General features: G+C 41.3%; 2 protein-coding genes across 2 annotated transcripts in view; both read right to left on the bottom strand.

Moving 5' to 3' along the window:
* Positions 1 to 20630, bottom strand: part of LOC127473848 (sulfate transporter-like) — a 335874-nt gene that overhangs the window by 56028 nt on the left and 259216 nt on the right. The gene's annotated exons all lie outside the window — the stretch shown is intronic.
* Positions 6293 to 19004, bottom strand: ADRA1B (adrenoceptor alpha 1B). Its single transcript, XM_051793973.1, has 2 exons — positions 17419 to 19004; positions 6293 to 7401 (listed from the first exon to the last, which is right to left on the bottom strand). Exons 1-2 carry the CDS (start codon positions 18389 to 18391, stop codon positions 6839 to 6841), a joined length of 1536 nt encoding a protein of 511 aa, XP_051649933.1. The 5' UTR covers positions 18392 to 19004; the 3' UTR covers positions 6293 to 6838.

Raw genomic sequence — 20630 nt, forward strand, 5'->3', positions numbered from 1 at the left:
TGGACACTCTCTGTCTAAGGAAGAATAATAAGAGAACAAACGAATGGGGACCAGACTAACCAATAAATAATGGAGCAATTAAATGAATTAGATGAATTATTAAATTATGAATTAAATTATGAGAATTGTGTAACTTAGAATCAGTCAACGTTAATTTCTTTGTTTCAAATCAGACCATGAAGGGAGGCTTAAATTTTGCCAGTAAATGGAATAAAACTTAGATTCAAACAGCCAGAGACTTAGGAGGTTATGCACTTGAGTTTTGCACTTTAGACGTTCTTAAATACTAAAATAATTAAATACTTAAATATTTACAGCAGAAAATTCATAAGGTAGAGCCAACATGAGGCCCATGGACTGAGCTGTGTAACAATTTGTGTTGCTAAAACTCAGCGTTCTGGAAAATAGCTTCTATTATTATTATTAAACTTGTGTTTTGCAGAAGAGGTGAATTATTTTAGAAATGAAGAGTAGGTGAAAGAGTTTCTACTTAGAGAATACGCATTGTATCTGAAAGCTCTCAGTCAAAGAAGGAGCTTTTTTTAACAGATTCTAGTCCTGAGTTGCCTGAACAGCATTTCCTCTCTTCTTTTTTAAAAATAAAGCAGAACAAAACTTCAAGACACATGAATTTCAGTGGAAATCAAATTACCACTTTAAGCATTTACAAGTTTATGGAGGGGATTTTTAAAGGCGGCAGCAGCAGAATACAGTTACTTAACCTGCTTTTCTGTAAACTTGCCAGTTGGCTTTATTGTAAAAAAACAATGTTTTGATAAAGCAAACGGAGCTTTGGGGACTCGTCACTTCTGGAAGAGACAGTAGAAATCCCAGGAGATCCAAGTTATCTTTCTGCCTTAGGGAAAAGTCTTACTGCTTAAGAGGTTGGATTTGTGGTGTGTAAAATCCAGGGAACTCTTTGCTGGATTAGAGTATTTGTGACTCTCCCGCGCAATACAAATCCAATAGATGGCGATGTTGGATTTTCCAATTTCCCTGTAAAACGGATCCAGTTTAGTGAAATCAGGGCTGAACCTCCACTGTGTTACAGTACTGTCAGACTGGACTCTGAGCTGACCAGGAGAGGGATGAACTGTTGCACAATTACCTCAGGCTCCAGACCATATGTTAAATTTACTTCTTGGGACAGCTTTTTTGATCTTCACAGTGCAGAAACCAAAGCTCAACAAATCAAGCAGAGAAAAAATAATTACCATTTTCCAGAGGTCGTAGAAAGTTCAGGTTCTTCACTAGAATTAAACATTTGCACACAAGTCTCAGTGGAATCAGATTATTGTGCTTCCCAAAGAACATTTGAAAGGAAGTTGTGAAATAGGCAATTAAAGGCTTTTTAATCGCAGCTATAAATTAAAGTTTTACTACATCCGCCTTTTAGGCTGGCTTATTAAAGAAATTGTGAACGATTCTTATTAATGTTGAACATCCTTTCTCTTTCTCTCTAAGTCTTGGCTGTAGTCCTATAAAGATTGTGAGAATTACTAGACAGGGAGCATATTCTTCACTGGTCAAGCTAAGATGTTTTGATATAAAAAATTTCCAGTAACAACTCCAGACTTCCTTTCCCTATCACCTTCCACTTGTTGGAACAACCATATCCCACAATTTTTGTCAAGCTTTCCATTATTTTCTCTGGTTTGACTCAACTTCACAGAGTATAAAATAAGGATCCAGCCTTATTTTATGAAGACAATTCTTTGCCTTTATCACTCTTTACATATTTTGCAGAGGCAAGATGCTCATTATTCAGCAGGTGTAAATGAATTTGCCTCATTTGAGCTCAAAACTGTGCCAATCACATCATTAGAGTTTCTAAAGCAGGATTTGCCATGGTGTTGTCACTGACTCATCTGGTGGGATTTTGTGCCCTACCTGTGGCTTTGATTTGGGCCTTGCTGCCTCTTATACCCTCAGTGGTGCTGATGGAAACGTGAAGTGACTAATGTTTGCAATCTCCGTGGAGGAATAAATAAAAAATGCAACTTTAATTTTAAACTAACTTTAATTAATGAAATTTTGGCTATTCTAGGAAAAAAACAAAGCCATAGATTATAACTGAGTAGAAATGGAACCTACCTTTCTGCTGTTTACAGCCCAGGCAGGAGAACAGAGGGGTGCAGGGGCATCTGTCCATGTTGTGGTGACATAAATTGACATAATAACCCTGCTTTTTCCTGCAGAGACACTTTGTTTTTCTCCTCATTTTAGTGACAGACCAACCAGATAAACACAATACAACAAGTTATCATGTCATTAAGATGAATAAACGCTGATTTATGGATTTACAACCTTTATCTTTCAGCACTTCTCCCTTTCTCTTGGTGTTTTCAGCACTCTCATTTGTCTCCCACATTATCCTCCCACATGTCCTGTTCCACATTGCCAAATCTTAGTAGGTAAACAAGCCCATGTGACTTGATTGGCCCTGGGCTGTGTGTGCTGACTCACCAGTCAGAATGTGCAAGTTAGAAGCCAGCAGGCTTTGAGATTGATCAAGGGACAGCTTTAGAAAGGTCTCCTGAGAAAAGGCTCTAATTGGGTTCTCTTCCCTCTATTTAGGGAAGTGAAACACAAAACCATTAAGGCAGAGGCAGGATTTTCCCAGGTTGGTGCCTTGACCCCTATGTCACCACTTCAAGTGTTCTCACTGCTCCTTGGAATCATGACTTAGCTTTTGCACAAGTAGCTAGGACCACTCCCAGTCCCAAAAAAAATGTAGTGGGTGGAAACATTTTTGGGTTCCTTTAAAGTGAGATAAACCAGTGCAGTGTGTGTCCTTATTCTGAAGTGTTTCTTTCTGAGCACTTCAGGGTAAAACTGGTGTTTGTGGGATGCACCATCCCCACAGGACCATGTTCTGCCCTATGGAGTGATGAGCCAGAGCACTGCAGGGGGGTTGGGAAGGAGGTGAGCAAATCTGTTGTTGGATGTATCAAAGCAGAATCCAGTGTATTCTCGTGGGAATGAGCTGGTAAATTTGTGGGATAAGGAATAAGTGGATGCCAGTATACCAATAGTTCTGTGGATGATTATCTACTGTGCTGTGCAATTTTATGCTCATTTCTGTGAGGGGAAAGTCAAGCACAGAAACTGAGAGCTCAGAGCTCATCTGTTGAATAAGAAGTTGCTGTTTTGACATTTTTTCAAACTAGAACTGTACTTTATAATATTAATGTCCCCTCTTCTCTCCCTGGCACATTTGAAAAGATAATAGAAAACTACATTCCCAGAGAGTAAAGAATGTAGAATGCTTTACAGTGTCAGTCTCATTCAGCTGGATTGATTTTACCATAACACTTTTCAAAAATAAGCAGCACTTTTGTGATAGCTAAGTGCACTGAAGCCTAATGGGTTTAATTTGTGTGCAGCTGGGCTGTACCAAAGCTCCCTGAGCCATTACAGCTGTGGCTCTCCCCTGAATGGCTTTGGACAAGCCCCTAGGTAGGGATTAAGCTCCACACAGTAGCTTAGCCTGGAGAAATTCACAGTGTTTTATGAACCCCTTCTGTGTTAAATGGCAAAAGCTCCTATTTGGAGGCAAATCTATTTGGGGTTCATCAGAAGGCCTGTTAATAAGCATAAAAAATACCCATGATGGAGTGTAGTTGCATTGGGCAGACCATCATCATGTGCCACTGCACTGGATCCTGGATGTTCTGCTTGGCAAAATAATTTTGGCTGTACTAAAATATGGGCTAATATGGGCTTGTCCCACAAGGGTTTATGATCATGCCCTGGTCCAAATAGTTTTTCCTTTAAAGGAAAACATTGCAACAAATGAAGGACTAACAAAAGGAAGAGGGTGATTTTGTATGGCCTCATTTGGGCTAGCCTTGCCTGGTGGAGGTCGTAAAATATTCCAGTGGTAAAAATAAAGATATTTAGAATAGATTTGTTCTGGAGAAGTCAGGTGGTCCTGCGAAAGTTTCATATTTTAAGGTGGCATATGAGACTTTCTCCTCTGTAACCTTCATAGTCCCTCCTTCAGATCCATGTGGGTTTTTTTTCCCATTTTATACAATCAATTTTATTGCCTGTACCTCCAGCGAAGCAGGTATTGTCGGCAACTTATGAGCAAATGTGATGGGACTTTTGAAATCTTCCATAGTTTACATATTTGTATGGATGGGACCCCACTGGTACAGTGTTGCTGTACCAAAAGGGGAATTCGTGAGACAAAAAGTAAAGAGCTTAAAAGAAGAGAGAAGACATGTAGTATCACACATGGCTATAAAGAGCTTGGAGAAATGTATTTTAGAGAAATATTAGGAATCTTCCCATCTTATGTTTGCTACACCTACAAGCTGTAGGCTCTCTAGTATTGAAATTTAATTTTAAGAACGAGACACAGTTTATTAAAATTCTATTTGAAGTATATATTAGGTATTGCAGGACATGTGTCTTTGGGTCTTTTGCTCTCTGACGATTTTGGTATCTGATTTGTGTGTTTTGAGGAACTGAATGTGTTGTTAATGCATGTCTTCTCCTGATCAGTTACAAGGTTTACAGAATGCTGGTTTTTCCAGTGCTAAAATGGCTGAAATTCTCTTTTTATACATTTGAAAGAAGCAGTAAGGGAACTTTCCTTGTGGTTTTTGTAACATTACATTTTGTAACATTTGTGTAAAAATCCACAAAGATGATAAGTACTTAAAGTACTTCAGTATGGGATAAAAGCCTCTCTGATTTCATCTATATTAGAGAATTATAGCATTGTTTAAGGAGCTTAAATGATGATCAGAGATCACACAGCCTTTGTTAAGACTAGAAGCTAATTAAAATAATTATCAGTCTCTCAGAGCTATGTAGTTAAAGTATTTAAAGTAATAGAATGCTGTTCATTCTCAAACCTTGCAGTATCACTTCTTTCTCAAATACAGATATTGAATTTACTTTACACTATACAAGTTGTGTGACTCAAAATTTACCTGAAGTGTGCTGTCAGATTAAACAAATTCATTTCCAGTTCTCTGTAGTTTGGAAGAAGTTTTACAAAACCTGAAAGTGTTTGACAGACAATTGTATATTCCCTCCAAAAGTGTACCAGTGGGTCAGAAACACAGTTCTCTGCCTTTCAGAGCCACAAAGGGCACAGCTTCCTACTGGTGTACCACAGCTGGGTGTGATATTCCTTATGGCAACATCAGTCTGTGAGCAACAAGAGTTTGTTAACTGTTTTATAATACTTTTAAATTTAATAAGCATTGTCCTTTTAAGAGGAAATTACTGCATTTTCCACAATCAAAATGAAATTATTAAAGTAGGAAATTGGCCATACTGCAACAAGATAGGACTTAAAATATACTTATGTGGTTCTTACTATAGCATAGGACCATGGGAAGATGCTGGAACATGACTTTCCTATCACTGGGCTGGGGGATGTATCATCTAACCACACACCACATCCACCCCTGGCTGTTTGATGAAAGAATACACATGAAAGGAAACAAAAACTAAGGAAATGGCTCTCCCTTGGGATGTAGCATTGTTAAATTGTCCCCAAGCACTTTTAGTACATCAGTTTATGGTTTGTTCCCTGTTTCAAGTTTTAAAAAAGGTCACTACAATTCCTAGTAAGGAAAGGCTCGGTTGGAGAAAGGAGTAAATACTAATTGTCACAGTTTGTACCACTTCATGTGAAAAAAATCAGTCAGTTATGTGATTCACACTTAATTGCAAAGCATAAAAATAGCTTCCAAACATGACCTAAAAAGTCCCAGAAGATATTGTCAGGAATTCTCTTAAAGAACTGTATTACTGAGCTGGAAAATATTAATGAAGTGATACTTACACTACTCCATTGTTTTGACTCTTCTTATCTGAGAGGTAAAGTAAAGCCTCTAAATGTCCAGTACTGTTTTCAAAGCCTGCTAAAAGAACCAAGGGCTGAGCATATTTGTCCTGGAGCTTGTTTTGGGCCTCCAGCGGTCACTGCTCTTTTGTGCTGTGCCCACGACACTGTTTATGAGGTATTTGGAGTGATTTATGAGTGTTGCTTTTAGAAATCAGATCCTTTGGCAGCCTGTATGTTTAGAGGATGCTTACTGATGAGCTCAAATGTAGATTGTGAGCTCTCACATTGCTGGTATTTTCAGACTTTCGAAGAAGAGCTTGGTAAAGGATAGAGGAGTTATAAATGCTGGTGATCAGGGAAGCAACTGCATCCTAGGAGTCACAATGGCAAACTTAAAGGCTATGAGTGTTTTATTTTGAAGTGAAAATGGTGATAAGGAAACTTGGCTGAATTCCAGTCCTACAGTAATAGGTGCAAGTGTTTAAATTGTTGAGAAATTCCTTTAATGGTTGACATTGTTTTCAGTTTCTAAAGTGCAAATGTACAGTGACGTACAGCAACGATACGGAACTACAGGCAAAGTCAGGGGCGACCTGGAGAGGAACAATCAGGACTGCACTGCTCACTGCCACTTCCAGACATCCATCCACACAGCTGGCACACCTGGACACCCACCCACTCACACATGGCCCCTGCCCACCCCCCTGTTTATGGATTCTTTCTATGTACAGATGTGTTTCGCCGTTCCACAGCACTTCCACGACAGCTCAATAATTGGATGTGCACTTCCCTGGGTTTATGCAGCACTTTCCCTGCATTCTCTTCATGCTTCAGTAGTTTCTCTGGAAACTGCCTGGGAATATGGTTAGGCCCTGCACTTGGCCACTCCTGTGACTTAAATCTGCCTGTTCCTCCCTGGTGTCCTTCCCGTGCTATCCTGAGAAATCATGCACAGGTCCACATCTTCACCTGGGCCTAATGTCAGACAGGTCGGTGTCCCAAGGGAACAGACTGGTTGGGATCTGTTCATTCCAATGTGGTGTTTGCTCTACAGGCAGCTTTGCAGTTCAGTGTGTCACAGGTGGCCTCACAGTCCCTGTTGCTGGAGCCTTGGCTGCCGGCAGGGACGTGTCCGTTCCACTCCGAGAAGAGGCTGAAGGTGAAGAACTGGCACGGCTCCTTCTGTCCACTGCCATCCTGCAAAGGGCTCAGGAGGGAGCTGGAGTTTTTCCATTCCTGGAATGTGCACATCTCCAGCTGTGGGTGAGTGATTTTGCTCACGTACCCGGGGCTGGGAGATGCCGAGGATAATGTCCTCTGGCTGCCACTCAGGAAACTCGTGCTGTCCTCCAGAGAGTCTTTCCTGTGGTGTTCAAAGGAGCACCGATTCCAGTTTCTGTAGCTGTAGGGCCACCACCCCAGCTGCTTTCGACGGTGGCACTGACATTTCAGGATCTGTATAAAAGCCCTCTTGAACTCTTTGCTTGAGCAAGGGTAGATGATGGGATTCAAGCAGCTGTTGAAGTAGCCAAGCCAAAAAATCACCTTGAAAATTGTTTCGGGTGGCTTCAGAGCTGAAAACAGAGATCCTGTCCACAGGAAACAAGCAGAAACAACATCTGAGATAATTGGTTTATCTGCCTCTAGGAAGGGCAAATGTTACATCAGATCGCTGTTAGAACCTGTGTATTAAAAATCTTTCATGCATGTTGCTTTCAGTTTTGGTCTTTGGCTACTAAAATGTTACTTTTGTTATTTCTAAAGCTAATAATGAAATGCTCTTCATCATCCGAAAGTCAAAGGAGCACATAATTACTGTAGAATTAAAAACTAAAATGCAGTTTATGGGTACACATCTGCTGCACTAACATGTACTGATCCCAATGACAGATCAAACTCCACCATCCAAGCTGTTGTACAAGACACACATGGAATAATTCCGCAAAGGACTTTCAAGGGTCATTTTTGAAGGAAAATATCTAAATGTTCCCAGGAGCGTGTCCAGACATACTTTATAGCTTCTAATATACTCTCTGGCAGCCCTCAAACATCCCTCCATTTATCCAGATTATTGTCATAGTACAAACCTCTTGAAACCTGAAGTTAGTTGTGGAACTTCCCATATCTCAGGTGTTCATAAAAGTGGTGTAACCCAAAATAAGAGGTTGTTTTATGAGTTCTTCCTCTTCTGTTCACAACCAAATAACTTTCCTAATGAGACTGCCCAAATGAAAAACCCCTACTGGGAAATCCATTTCCTGTAGTTTTAGTGTTAAAAGCAGGGGCAATTGATCAGCTAAATTTAGCAAATGGGGCTGTAGAAAAGAATGTGTGACATTTTTAAAGCAAAACAGGCATTCAGGATTTATCCAGCTGGGTAAACACCTTTGTGTCTAGCTCAAGTATATCAAGGAATGGGGATTCAGGGGAGAATTCTTATGTCAAGAACTGGAGTTTGATTTGAAGATTTTTTTCAAATGGAAGTCAACACCCCAGCCTGGATGTCACATCCTGACCTTTTCCACTGGAGTGGTTTCAGATTCACTGGGCTGTGAAAGCAGCTGAGTCAGTTGTGGCTGTCAGATGCCTGAGTGGGGAGGGATGTGATTCTGGGCATATTTCCCATCTCACAGCAATGTGGAGGTCATGGCTTGGGCCTCAAAACTATGCAAAAGCACTTCCTATCCTCTTGGGTAAACAGCTCTTCCGTGCCACGGCACAGTGTGTCTGCATGGCAAAGCTGGGCTGGGAGCCTCCTCATTCCACAGGAATCCAGAGGGGAGTCTGTGCCATTCCTCATACATCCACTGCCCTCCCCAGGGTGCCAGCTGCTCCCTGAGGTGGCTCAGGAGAGAAAATAAGATGCTGAGCTGGTATCAGCTCTCCGGAAAGACTCTTCCTCACTACTAACAGTCAGGGAAGGTCCCGTGAATCCAGAACTATAGATTTTTCCCTGGCAGTGTTTGGGAATGGTGCCAGCTAGAACTGGGTCTGCCCATTGCCTCGGAGCTAAGGAACACACTGGCCTTTAGGGTTAAAATGGAGGGTTTAAATCACAAGGTTCAGAGCAGTTCTTCATGACTCCTGCACTTTACTGACTTTTACTCATGGAGAATAAATGGAGAAAAGGAAATATATCAGAAAATCAATTGACTTGATGAGTTTTGATTGATCAGTTTTTTGACCACACTCACCAGACTTCATAGAGCTGTTCAGTTTGGAAATACACTGAGCAATAGCAAATATCATAAAGAGAAATTAAGAAGTATTTTATTTAGTAGAAGCTAATTGCATTTCGAGTCTGACTGGTTCTTTATAATGAATATTTTATTACAGAGAAAGTAAGTAAAGCATCCTAATGAAATTAGGGAACATTGTGGGAAGCAATTTGGCATATTAATTGTCCTCACATATTCTGCAGAATATCTGCCCAGAGCATCACTGAGACATTAAAATTCAGACTCCACTGGAGTCAGTGGAAGTCCTTGAAAGGCTCGTAAGGACTTCGGTGGACCTGGGAAGAGACCTATAATTACTCATAGAATCATCAGTTTTCTTCAGAATCAAGTATTTTATACTTAGGCTAGATAATAGTTGATCAGGAGTACTGTGAATTCTCTGGATTTAAGGAGAAAAAATGGATATGGATGAGTTTGGGGCAGTCAGGTGCTGTTTTCTGCATGTTACAAAAGAGTCACATTTCAAAATTTTCTAAATCCAGTTTTTCTTAGATGAGAGCCAACCTGGGGGAGTGTGTGTTCTGTTTCCTGGAACAAACACAACATCTGGTTTTATTGCAATACAATGGCCTGGAGTTGTTTGAGTGCTTTGCTGTGTGTCAGTGGATATGCCAGTGATGGTGACAAGAGAGCTCCACTGCACGGCTTTGTCATTGTCTGAAGACTAAAGAAAAGCCACAAAATTTGAAACTTCTTGTCCCCACTGATAACAGGTAGAAAATGAAATGTTTCCATACTTGAAACACTGAGGGGGGATATTCCCACTCTGGAGAAAATCCCCCTCTTGTTTGAACACCATGAAATAGAAATAGTTTGAGAATTGGTAAGGAGTATTTGGAAGTTCAGTTACAGAGTCTAATCAGACTCAAATAGTTAAGGTAACCTTGGAAGGCAAACACATCCTCTTATTTCAGGGGAGATTTCATTCTGGTGCGGATTGGAGCCATTCTGACTGGAGTTAAATATGAGCTTTTCAACGTTCTCCACAAGAAAAAATTCCAATGTTTTAAAAATTGCTGTAATGAGGAAAAGCATTGCAAAATACCAAGTGATAACAGATGAGTTCTGAAACATGAAAACCAGGAAGCTTCACCAATATCAAACCCTGTCTCAATCTGTCCTCCAGAACACAGCTTGTGCAAAAATGAGTATTGCTTTGCAAGAAATCTGTTTTATGATGGAACTTGGCCTTCCTATGGAAAGTGACCTGATCAGATTTTTGCTGTGACCAACAAGAGACATTCTCAGTGCTTGGCTCTGGGTGGCTGCTGAGGGTCTGTCTGGGAACCTCCTCTTCTTCCCCGTGTTCCTGCTGTGATTCCTGCAGCAGCCGGGACTGCTGGAAGCTGCTCATGGCTGAGTTACAGCCACCATGTGCACCGCTAGTAAAATTCTCCCTCTAGAAGTAATAATCTGCCTCTGCCCAGAGTTATTACAAATTTAGAGAAAGGATGTGGTTGTCCTTTATTTAAGCTTTTGTGGTCCCTTTCACCACATGCTTCGCCAAGTCAGCGTGCCAAGGTTTTAAAGCTAATTGGATTTCTAGAGCTCCTGATTCCTTCCCTTCCAGCATTCAGTGTTTGTTTACATTCCCCTGGACTTATTTAATATAGGAAAAATACCCCACAGTTTACAAACAGTAGAGGATGAAATAGAGAGTATGGTTATAAAATTACGAGTTGATCAAGCTGGGATGAAGTGCAGGCCTTCTGGAGAAGAGGATTAGGATAACAGTGAAAACAGTTAGAAAACAGAGAAAATAGATCTTGAGAAATAGGAAAGCGTCCAAAATCAACAGAATAAAATTCAATAAAGAAGATGAAAGATGGTTAAATTATAACTAATACAAATAAATAACAATGGGTAGTGTTTGGTTGTGGTTATTTGGCATGTTGGTGTCTCTGTGGGATGCCTTGTGCTGCACATCCCAGCAGTACCTGGGCTGCCAGGCTGGAGGACAGTCCCAGGAACCCAGCAGTCACCAACACACTACTCCTGTGCTTGTGGGTATCTTGTGTGTGTGTGTGCATGTGTAGCACTTTGCTTCTGAGGAAGGGGAAATATCAAATAAGGAATAACTGCTGTGGGCAGGGACACCTTCCACTGGGCGAGGTTGGTCATTGCTCCAAAGTGTCCTGGTTGTGAGGAATTTCTGTCCTAGAACTGAGTACCTACAGCAGTGCCCTCATATTGCAGATGAACAAATCACTTGTATCAGACCAGCAGGAACTTCATTCACATTTGAGAGCTTTTTAAAGGCTCCAAAAAATAGAAACTTATCTAGAATGTCAAAAATAAAATCAGGACTTTACCTCCCTTCAAGGAGTACAGGGAGGGATCAGGTCTTTTTACTAAACCCCAGACTTGCTACACCTTCTTATATTACAAGCAATTGCAAGGCAGAGCAGCAATATTTGCATTTTTACGGGGACAGTGCCTGTGTATTTAACCCCAAAACTAACATGGGCACCACTTCTCAGTCCAGAATAGCTGTGCTGACTTTCACCATTGAGAGAGCTCACTTGTGCTTAAATTGTGTTGCCCTCACACAAACAGTGTGAAATCAAGATCAGTTTTGATAAGAATCTTGTTTGGTACCTAAAACTGACAGTAGTAAGGGACAGAAACATGGCACTAATGTTGTTATTATTTTGTCCAAAAGAATTAGAAACTTCTGCAGCTTCCAAACTAGACAGAACACAGGCCAAGCTTATTCTTGTTTTGCAAAAAATTAGATGATTGAGAGAGTCTAGAAAAGCTAATCTAAGTCTGCTGACATTTCATTTATTACACTTAAATATCTACAATTACTAAACATGTTTTGGTGTTTTCTCCTCTTCTGACTTATAACAGAGACATCTCTCTTGGCCATTGTTAGTAGATAACAGCCTGTAGCATGGAATTGAATAACACAACTGCATAGGTACTGTATGAACTTCCAGTGCAGTTTTTCTCTTTTGTCACTCAGACATAGATGGTTATTGCTGTCTGGTTTCTAAGGATCATCCAAAAGCCTGTCAAAATATCTCAAAATCTTGCAGTGGTCAGTGGAGAAGCACTTCAGTAAAGATGTGAAAAAACTCCTCACTTCTTGCTCATGTCAGTATTTCACAGGTAGGTGCCCTAAAGCCCCTGAGACCCTGAGGTGTGGCCTCGATGCTTTAGGACCTGTGTAACTTTGCTCAGGACTTTCCTCATTAGCACCAGCTCAAGCAATAGCACAAGTGTTTGCCAACGCCTCTGGCACAAGGACCTTGTGTTCCAACTGCCTTGCTGAAAGTAGTGTTTCCCCTGAAATTATCCCTTCTCTCTTGTCTTTGATTTCAATAGTTTTGAGATTTCCTATTGCTGCCCAGTGGCTCAGTCCTGAATTGGATTTTCCTTGGAGCTCTCTGACCACCTGAGACAGAGTTACTGCAATCTCTGAGGCTGAGAAGTCAACTCGAGTTGATTGCACCGTATTTTTTTGTGTGTATTGCTTTGTGTGTTTGTTTTTGCAAGACAGTACACTGTGAGATTTCCCTTTGTTCCCCTGACATGCAAATCAAAACCTTACAGAGGAAGTACACAGGAATTTGTGTGGTTTCACCTGCTTTGATAACAAACAACTTTGTTCTAAAATCCAGAAGTCTGTAAGTGACTGGTAATGGACACCCTTTGTAAAGCAAAAGGATTAAACCAGGGCTTAAGGGAGGCTTTTTCAGTAGGAAAATGAATCACCTTGAAATAATCTGGTCCTCCCCACGTGGCAAAACACACTGTACTGGTCAGTAAATGCCCTTATGATGTTTAATTGTACATTCCCTGCTGTCACCCGTGCCATTGAACTTTGCACAAAGATTGACCTGCCAGTGGGCAGAGGGGCAGATTGCCACATATAGCAGTGATTTATATGAATTCTGTGTAACTATTAACTTCAGGACATCAAGTCTAGAGAGCTGGACCAGTTAGGCAGGGCAAAAGGAGAGAAGACTGAAACGAGGTGGAAGACAAACCAGGCCTAAAGCCTTTCAGAAAGCAGAACCCAGTAGCATTGACAGACCTAATGCCTGCAAGTGCTTCCCATGGGAAAGTAAGGGACCTAATTTGGTATTCTTGATACAGAGATGCAGAGGTTGGCCTCATGTAACATAAATCTACATTTTGTACTTCAATAACATTTTAAGAATAATTTTGTGTGGGCTGACCTGTAGCATGCAGATGTTTTTATGTTCTTTTTTATTATTTTATAAAAAGGTTTCAAAAGCTTAATACCTAAAAATGGTCATACCAATTGTGCCTTCATCCTGGGGCTCCTGGGACCTTATCCCACTGTCAGTTAAGTTACATGAATTTTGTTTCTAACTCCAGTGGATAAGACTCCAGGTTTTGTGGGAGCAGGAGGACTTAAGCTCTAAAATGGGAAGTGAATACTGCTCTGCTGATTTCCACTGGAGTTAAGCAGTATCTGGGGAAGTTAATGTACTCTGGTGAAAGTGGTGGAGATGGGAAATTTTCCCTTTGTGTGTGTGGGATGTGTCTGAGAGAAGACCGACAAGCCCATATCTCGACAGGAATGAGACTAAACCTGTACTTAGTAGCCAGAGGGAAACATATGATCCTTCATTTTGGATTAATTTTTTTAATAAAGGTATTGTAATAAAATTGGATACTCCCCTGTTTAAAGGCCAGTGTTTTAATGAGTGTTAGCTTATTTCTGCAGGGCTTTAGTCATTAAAAGAATCTATTTTGCTCAGTGTTTTTCAGCAATGCATGTTTAATGTAGTCCTGATGCCGAAGGAAGGGTTTGTATAAGGGGGATGAAAAGAAACATTTATTTTAAAGAAGCAAGATATTTACTTTTCAAAGCTGAGTCACTGAATTTATGGCATAAGAAGTTCTCTCAAAGACACGTATGTCTTTAGTTTATTTTTTTATGTTGTGTCACAAATAATTTTGAGTGGCAGGATAACTGTTTACAAAGCCACGGAGTGTTTATGAATGTGTGCAACAAGGATGTTCTGCAGCTCCACTGCTATCTGGAAAGAATATCCAGTAGCTACAGGAATAAAAAATTTCTCACATGACTCTCTTTGATACCAGTTTTGCTGCATCATCAGTTGCTTAACACTGAAGATGGAATGGTTCAGTGCTACAAAACCAGACGGTGGTAATTCTTCGTGCTGATGGTTTAATGGTGCTCAGTCCATCATGGTGTCAGTGCTGTAATTCCTCCCTGCAGTGTGTACAGGGCTCTGCCAGATCTTTCCCTGCAAAACCTTTGGATTTTTGCTTGAAAAACACTCTGTAAGCGTTAATATTATTTCTTTTCATTTGTCACAGAATATTTATTCAAGCAATGCGGCTGCTTTCAGCACCACATCTGTTCCCAGTGCATATCTGCCACCTGATGCAATAATCCTTTGTCTGGAATATCAAAATGGGCAGCTGTAGAGTATATTGAAATGCCAGAATGGAAGAATAAAATTTTGTCTGGCAAAGAAGAGCTGAGAACACTCTTAACACGAAGGAAACTCCACTGCATGTAAGCAGATTTGGTAATACATGGGTCTGGGATGCTGCAAACTAAGTCACCAACTTGTCAAATGTTTTGTGGTTGGATCCCCAGAAATCCAGAGCTGCTCTTTAACATCATTCTGCAGAGTCATGACATTACTGAGGGAAACAAGGGGCAGAAAAATAAATAGGAAAGATGCAGGTGTGAGAGTATGATTTGGGATAATGGTGCAAATATAAGGTGTGAGAAGTGGAGGCTAAGAAAGAAGCTTATGCTTGCAGTGAGTGGAGGTGAGTATCTAGTCTGGACAGTCCCGGACACCTATGGAGACACCTTGGGACACCATCAGTGCCTTTTGATTTCTACAGTTTCCTATCACAGAAATTGATTTCATACCCTTGGGTGCTTTCTGAAAGAGTCTTTAATAGCATTTCATTTAATTGTGTGTCTTCAAGACATAAAGCAAAACGTTTCTGGTAAGAAGAGTGCAGCACACAGAGAGCTCTTTAAGGATTCTTTCTGCACTGCTTTACCCTCTCCTGCAGGTAAGGACAGCTGCATTATGCAAGTGAAGAAAAGGGCTTTTCCCTACCTGTTTTAGTGAGCAATGCTTTAGTCATGTCTAACATCGTTAATTAACTCTGCACTGAGACACAGAGATAAAAAATACTGGATTCTGGAGTGTGCTGGGTAATAAATTAAAAAAAAAAAAAAAGAGAGATCAGGGACAAGGAACAAAACCATCCCTGTTCCTAGTCCGCAGAACAAAGGCGAAGTATCTCCTATTTAAATGCATTTTTATGCTGCATTGGATACTATGGATACTTTCCCCCCTTTTTTTAGACAGAGGATTTCTGGACAGGGGCCGGGAAAGGCAGCAGTCTGTATTGCAACGCTAAGATGTTGGTTTTTTTCACTCCTCTAACTGACACACACTCCTCAGCCCCCTCTGCCCCCCAGCTCTGTGAGTACCAAGTGCTCCCAGCACTGACCTGGGGGTGTTGGGGTTGCAGCACTCGCTCTGGGTTGGGTCAGAGCCCCCAGCAGTGGCTTTAACCCCCAGCCCACCCAGCCCTTCTGCCAGACATGCTCTGCTGTGCTGGAGGCTCCCAGCCTGGCACCCCATGGGGCACAATTTGTGAGGGAGATTAAACTGTATTCTGTCAAGCAATAAATTCTCCCCTCAGGTGTCTTAAACAATGACTCACTAAATCTGCCAGGGAAACCCAGGAGTTTTGGAAACTTCTCAAAGGGAAAACTGATGCTCTTTCAGAAAGAAACTTGTTTGTGTCTCACATTGCTTCTGCCCTGTGACCATAATGTTTCTAGTGGACTGCTCTGCATCTGTGTTGGGTGAGGAGTCTCAGAAGCTATACTGGCTCCTGATAGCTACAGACATGCTCTGCTGAGTTCACATTTGCTTTTTTATTTCTTCAAATATTCAAAATCAAGGAGGGAATCTACTTTATCGGATCACAACCTACTAGCTGCATATCTAGTACTACCACTGGTACCATATGGTGGAAATATGTTTCTATCCACAGGTAAGTATTTTTGCAATAATTGGAAACTTGCTCTGTGTTATAAACTTGCTTTAAGAGCCAGCACAAGGACTTAAACGTCAGTAGCCAAAGAGAACTTTGCTCACAGTTTTCCTTCTTCAGAATTTTTCACATCCTTAACATTACCTTTATGCAGATCTTGAATTGTAAAGATTTTAAAGTCTATAGTACAATAAGTTAGAGAAGTTGTACTGCAGTAGCTGAATTAGTTGTCCTGCAGTAAAGATTTTAGTCTAAATGACGTTACACGTTCACTGAAATTATCATTCTGTAACACTTCACCAGGAACACGTTGCTGAACTCAATTCAATTTTCTAAAAGTGTCTCTAAAAATATTCGCTTACCACTCAATCAGAAATGTTTTGGTAGGGTAACTAAGTAAACACAAACATAGAACATTAATAAAGGCTTTCTCTCCCTTTTCTTTTCCCAGCTCTTTCCATATTTAGGCTGTCAGACTGTCTCAGAGAAATGAATTTTGGACAGATATTTCTGAGAGTGTAGGAACTGAATGTCTTGAGATTCTCCACTTCAGGGGCAGTGTTAGCATTAAAAACAATGCAAGGAAATGTCACAAGGATTTGGGAGCACAGAGCAATGTGTTAAGGCCACATCAAATACTTTAATAATATTTTGAAGATGAAAGTGCATAAAGTAGCTGCCAAAAGCTCACATGGCAATGTCCCAAAGTGCCTCAGCTAAGACCTGTAGAAACCGATGAGAACTTTCCTGCGGGGATCTGTGGGGATCTGTGGGGATCTTTGTCTTTGCTTTTGGGATTTGATCCGTAATGTTTGAACTGAGAACTAGAATTTTTCAGCTTCCCAAAGCTCAGGGAAGTTTTTCATCTCATCATTAGATCAGGTTAATTTTCATTTAAGGCTCCTAATAATGCCAGAAGTCCCAGACACTGAGCAGTGAACTGAACCAAGAACATTTCAGTGCTGAAACTCTCTCTGTTCTTATGTAGGATTTTTGGCAAAGCATCCTATGATAATGTTTCTGAAACCTAATTCAAATGAAAAAAGGGGGATTTAACATATAAACTCTGTTGGTATTGTACCCTGATTTGACATCTGCCCATCACTGAGGACTCCAGGTGAGCAGCTTTCTGCACACTTCACAAAGCTTCAGCAGGACTCTGCAAAAGCCCACATTAGGAGTTCCCTTCCTTTCCTCTGTTCACCGAAGTTCCCACAACACTATCTACTTCTCATTCATTTGATCTTTTTTCGATGATATTTCTGTAGTACCCAACTAACCCACTTTCCTCCCCCTCCCCTCACAACCCCCTGATTTCCAACTTACCTAGTGGCAGAACAATGAAGAAAGGTAGCCAGCACAGGATAAACATGCCAACCACAATTCCCAACGTCTTGGCTGCCTTCTTTTCTCTAGAGAATTTTAAAAGTTTGAAAGCTAAGGAGTTCCTGGGATTGTGACCCTTGGATTTGGTGTTGTTTAGGGTGTCCTCATGAACATTCTTGTAATGAATCCGTAAAGTCAGCTCTTTGGAATTGGACATTTCTTTCATCACCCCGGCTTCCAGGTTTTTAGTAGTCCTTTTGGCCACTATGTAGACCCGACAGTACATCACGAGGATGACAATTAAAGGAATATAAAATGACCCCAAGGAAGAAAACAAAGCATAGAAGGGTTCCTCGGTGATGCGGCACTCCTTGTCGTCCTTGGGAGCTGGTTCCTTCCAGCCCAGAAGAGGCCCAATGGAAATCACCATGGAAAGGATCCAGACACCCAGGAGAGCTAAAATTGCCCTTCTTCTTGTTACCAGTGTTGGGTACTGCAGAGAATAACGTACCCCTATATATCTATCAATAGAAATTGCACATAAACTTAAAATGGAGGCTGTGCAGCACAGCACATCAACTGCTGCCCAGATATCACAAAATATCCTCCCCAAAACCCAGTAGCCGAGGACTTCCAGTGTAGCAGAGAACGGAAGGACTGTAAAACTCAGCAGCAAATCTGCTATTGCGAGGTTAATGATGAAATAGTTTGTAGGGATTCTTAAATGTCTATTGCAAGCAACAGAGAGAATTACCAAGATATTACCTATGATAGCAAAGAGGATAAAGGCACCGAGGATCAGCCCCACAATTATTGCCCTACTGGTAGCCAAGGCAGGTGAATCCAGGTTAGTTGCTGTCTCATTGGAGTTGTTGGCAGAAAAATTGCCATTATTTAGTGCAGACACTTTCAAATATCCAGGTATCGATGTATTGGATTTATCGCCAAAGTAGGTATTCATCTTAAAAATCATCCTCCATAGCAAGTTATGATTGGGTCCCTCACTCAACACGCCGATGGTTTGAGTCAGTTCAAAGTCATCTCTTGACCCAAGAAGTTGCTGCAGAGCCCTGGCCTGTGAGAGGTGGAGAACTCATCTCCCCTGAGGGCTGTCAGCTCTGAGCACGTAAAAGCTGCCCAGCGTGGAGTCCTCGGGAGCCTGTCAGAAGCAGCAGGCTGTTCAAACTTGCTTAATTTCTCATACGGACTCGTTGAAACTCAAATGAGCAGGCAGAAATCTTGGCTGGAGCTGAAGGCAGCGCTTTCGATCACGGCGCCCCTGGAAGACAGGACAGGTTTTAGAGTTTTCCCTGGAGCGTGTGTGTGGCTGTGTTGGAGGGATGTCCCTGTGAGGCTCCAGGAAGGTTTGTCAGCATTTCCAGCTCTGCGTGAGCTGGCTCCGATGTCACCGTGCCTGTGCAGTGACATCACTGCGGTGGGGCCGGCAGCGCTAGAGGGCAATGCAGGCCAACCTACAGCTCCCACCAGTCACCGCCAAACAAATGCGATGTATCAGTCTTAATTAAAGCATTTGCCACACAAATCCGGAGTGGAAAACCTTTAAAAAAACCACTTGCACTGTCTGAGGGAAAATATACTTGGCAGGCTGTGGTGAAAGCAGCAATTTCAGTACTAAATTATCTGTTGCCCTTTTGTCCGCTAAGAAAATATATTTTAGTTTATTTTGTAATTGAAGTGAATCACGTGTCATTTTAGAGAACTGATCATCATTTTAGAGAACTAGTCATCTTATAAGGACAAATAGGTTGGTTCCAAAAATCTCTGGTTTATTTGTAAATTCAGTACTTAGTGATTGCATAAAGTTTGTTCCTAACTGTAAAAATTCTGTTAATAAAAAATAGTAACAGATTAGCAAAATCTTTATGTTTGTTCTATACCCCTGTGTAACAGAAGCATCTGTGGCTTCATCTCCTCTTTTCTCCCTCTGTAACCTTTCTAAGCATGGGTGCTTTATGAATCCCAGCCTGGAACAGAGCTGAGCACCCCAACCCACAGCCCAAGGGAAGGCAGAGATAAATATTTAGTACCTTTTCCAGGTACTCTTTATGCTTAACCATATTCCTATATCTTTAGTAAGAGCTGTGAGGTCACTGAGACTATTGTTAACTCATTGTAACTCTGAGAAGAGTTATCCTATTACTGTAGCCTTTAAAAAATAATATGAAACAGCTTATTTATTTTTTAGGTAATAGCCTTTAATGTCGAAAGCAGTGGTTCCTTGATTTCTTAATTTTGTGTTACCTGGTGGTGGGAAGTCTCAAGTCTTTAAAGCTCAGGGCCATTAGTAACAAAAAGTGAAGGATTTGCTGATCATATAACTGCCAAAATACTGTTCTCAACTTTCTGCCGTCAGATTGTGTCCTACAGCTGTTGCCTGCAGTACTCTGGGTTACTCTACTGATTTGCCTTTTACAAGATGTACTGTGTTTAAAGTAAAAAGTTCATTTTTAATAAGGGAGTTATGGCTGAAAGTTGCAGCTGACTGCTGGTTTTAAGGACAAACCAAGTAAACACAAGCTCTGGTTGGATTTTCCTCGAGGAGATGTTTGTGCAGCCCTCCCCACACAGGACTATGGCACAGCACTGTTGTTCAGAAACTTTACTTTGAAACATTTACAAGAATGACACCATAACATGTCACGGAGTCACTGAAGGGAAGAGGAACAAACACTCAGTTTATGAACTTAACCTCAGCTTTTCTGCCTCTGCTCTCTCCAAGGCAGAGTTTCCACTGCTAATAAAAGCAGCTACCAGCCTGTGACTTCAGGTATTTACCCTTCACACTCGCCATTCCTGCTGGACTCCACGGAACCACTCAGTTCTGTTTGTGTTTTCTGATTTTGTTTCTCTGCCTTGTCTGTTTTAGCTGTGAATTCCTCAGGCTGGGAGCTCTGTCCTGCTGTGAAGGTGCTGACCCAGCTGCCAGAGGTGTGATAAAACTGTGCCTGGCCAAGGCAATGACTTGACACTTCTCTCAGTGGAACTGGGGTATCACAGAGCGCACAGAGAGTTGCTGCATCTTCCCCTCTTGGTGTTTGAGCTACATTCGTTAAAGCTCATTTAATTAGACCATTAGGTCTAGACATAATGATGTTTGAGCCTTTGGCACATAGGAAAATACGATCACTTCAAAATGGGGAGAGCTTGGATAAGAAACGGTCAGTGAGGGTGTAATCTACTCTGCTTTGATT

This window comes from Manacus candei, unplaced genomic scaffold, assembly GCF_025592945.1.
Source record: "Manacus candei isolate 608988 ecotype Guabito, Panama unplaced genomic scaffold, ASM2559294v1 h1tg000037l, whole genome shotgun sequence".
Classification (NCBI taxonomy): domain Eukaryota; kingdom Metazoa; phylum Chordata; class Aves; order Passeriformes; family Pipridae; genus Manacus; species Manacus candei.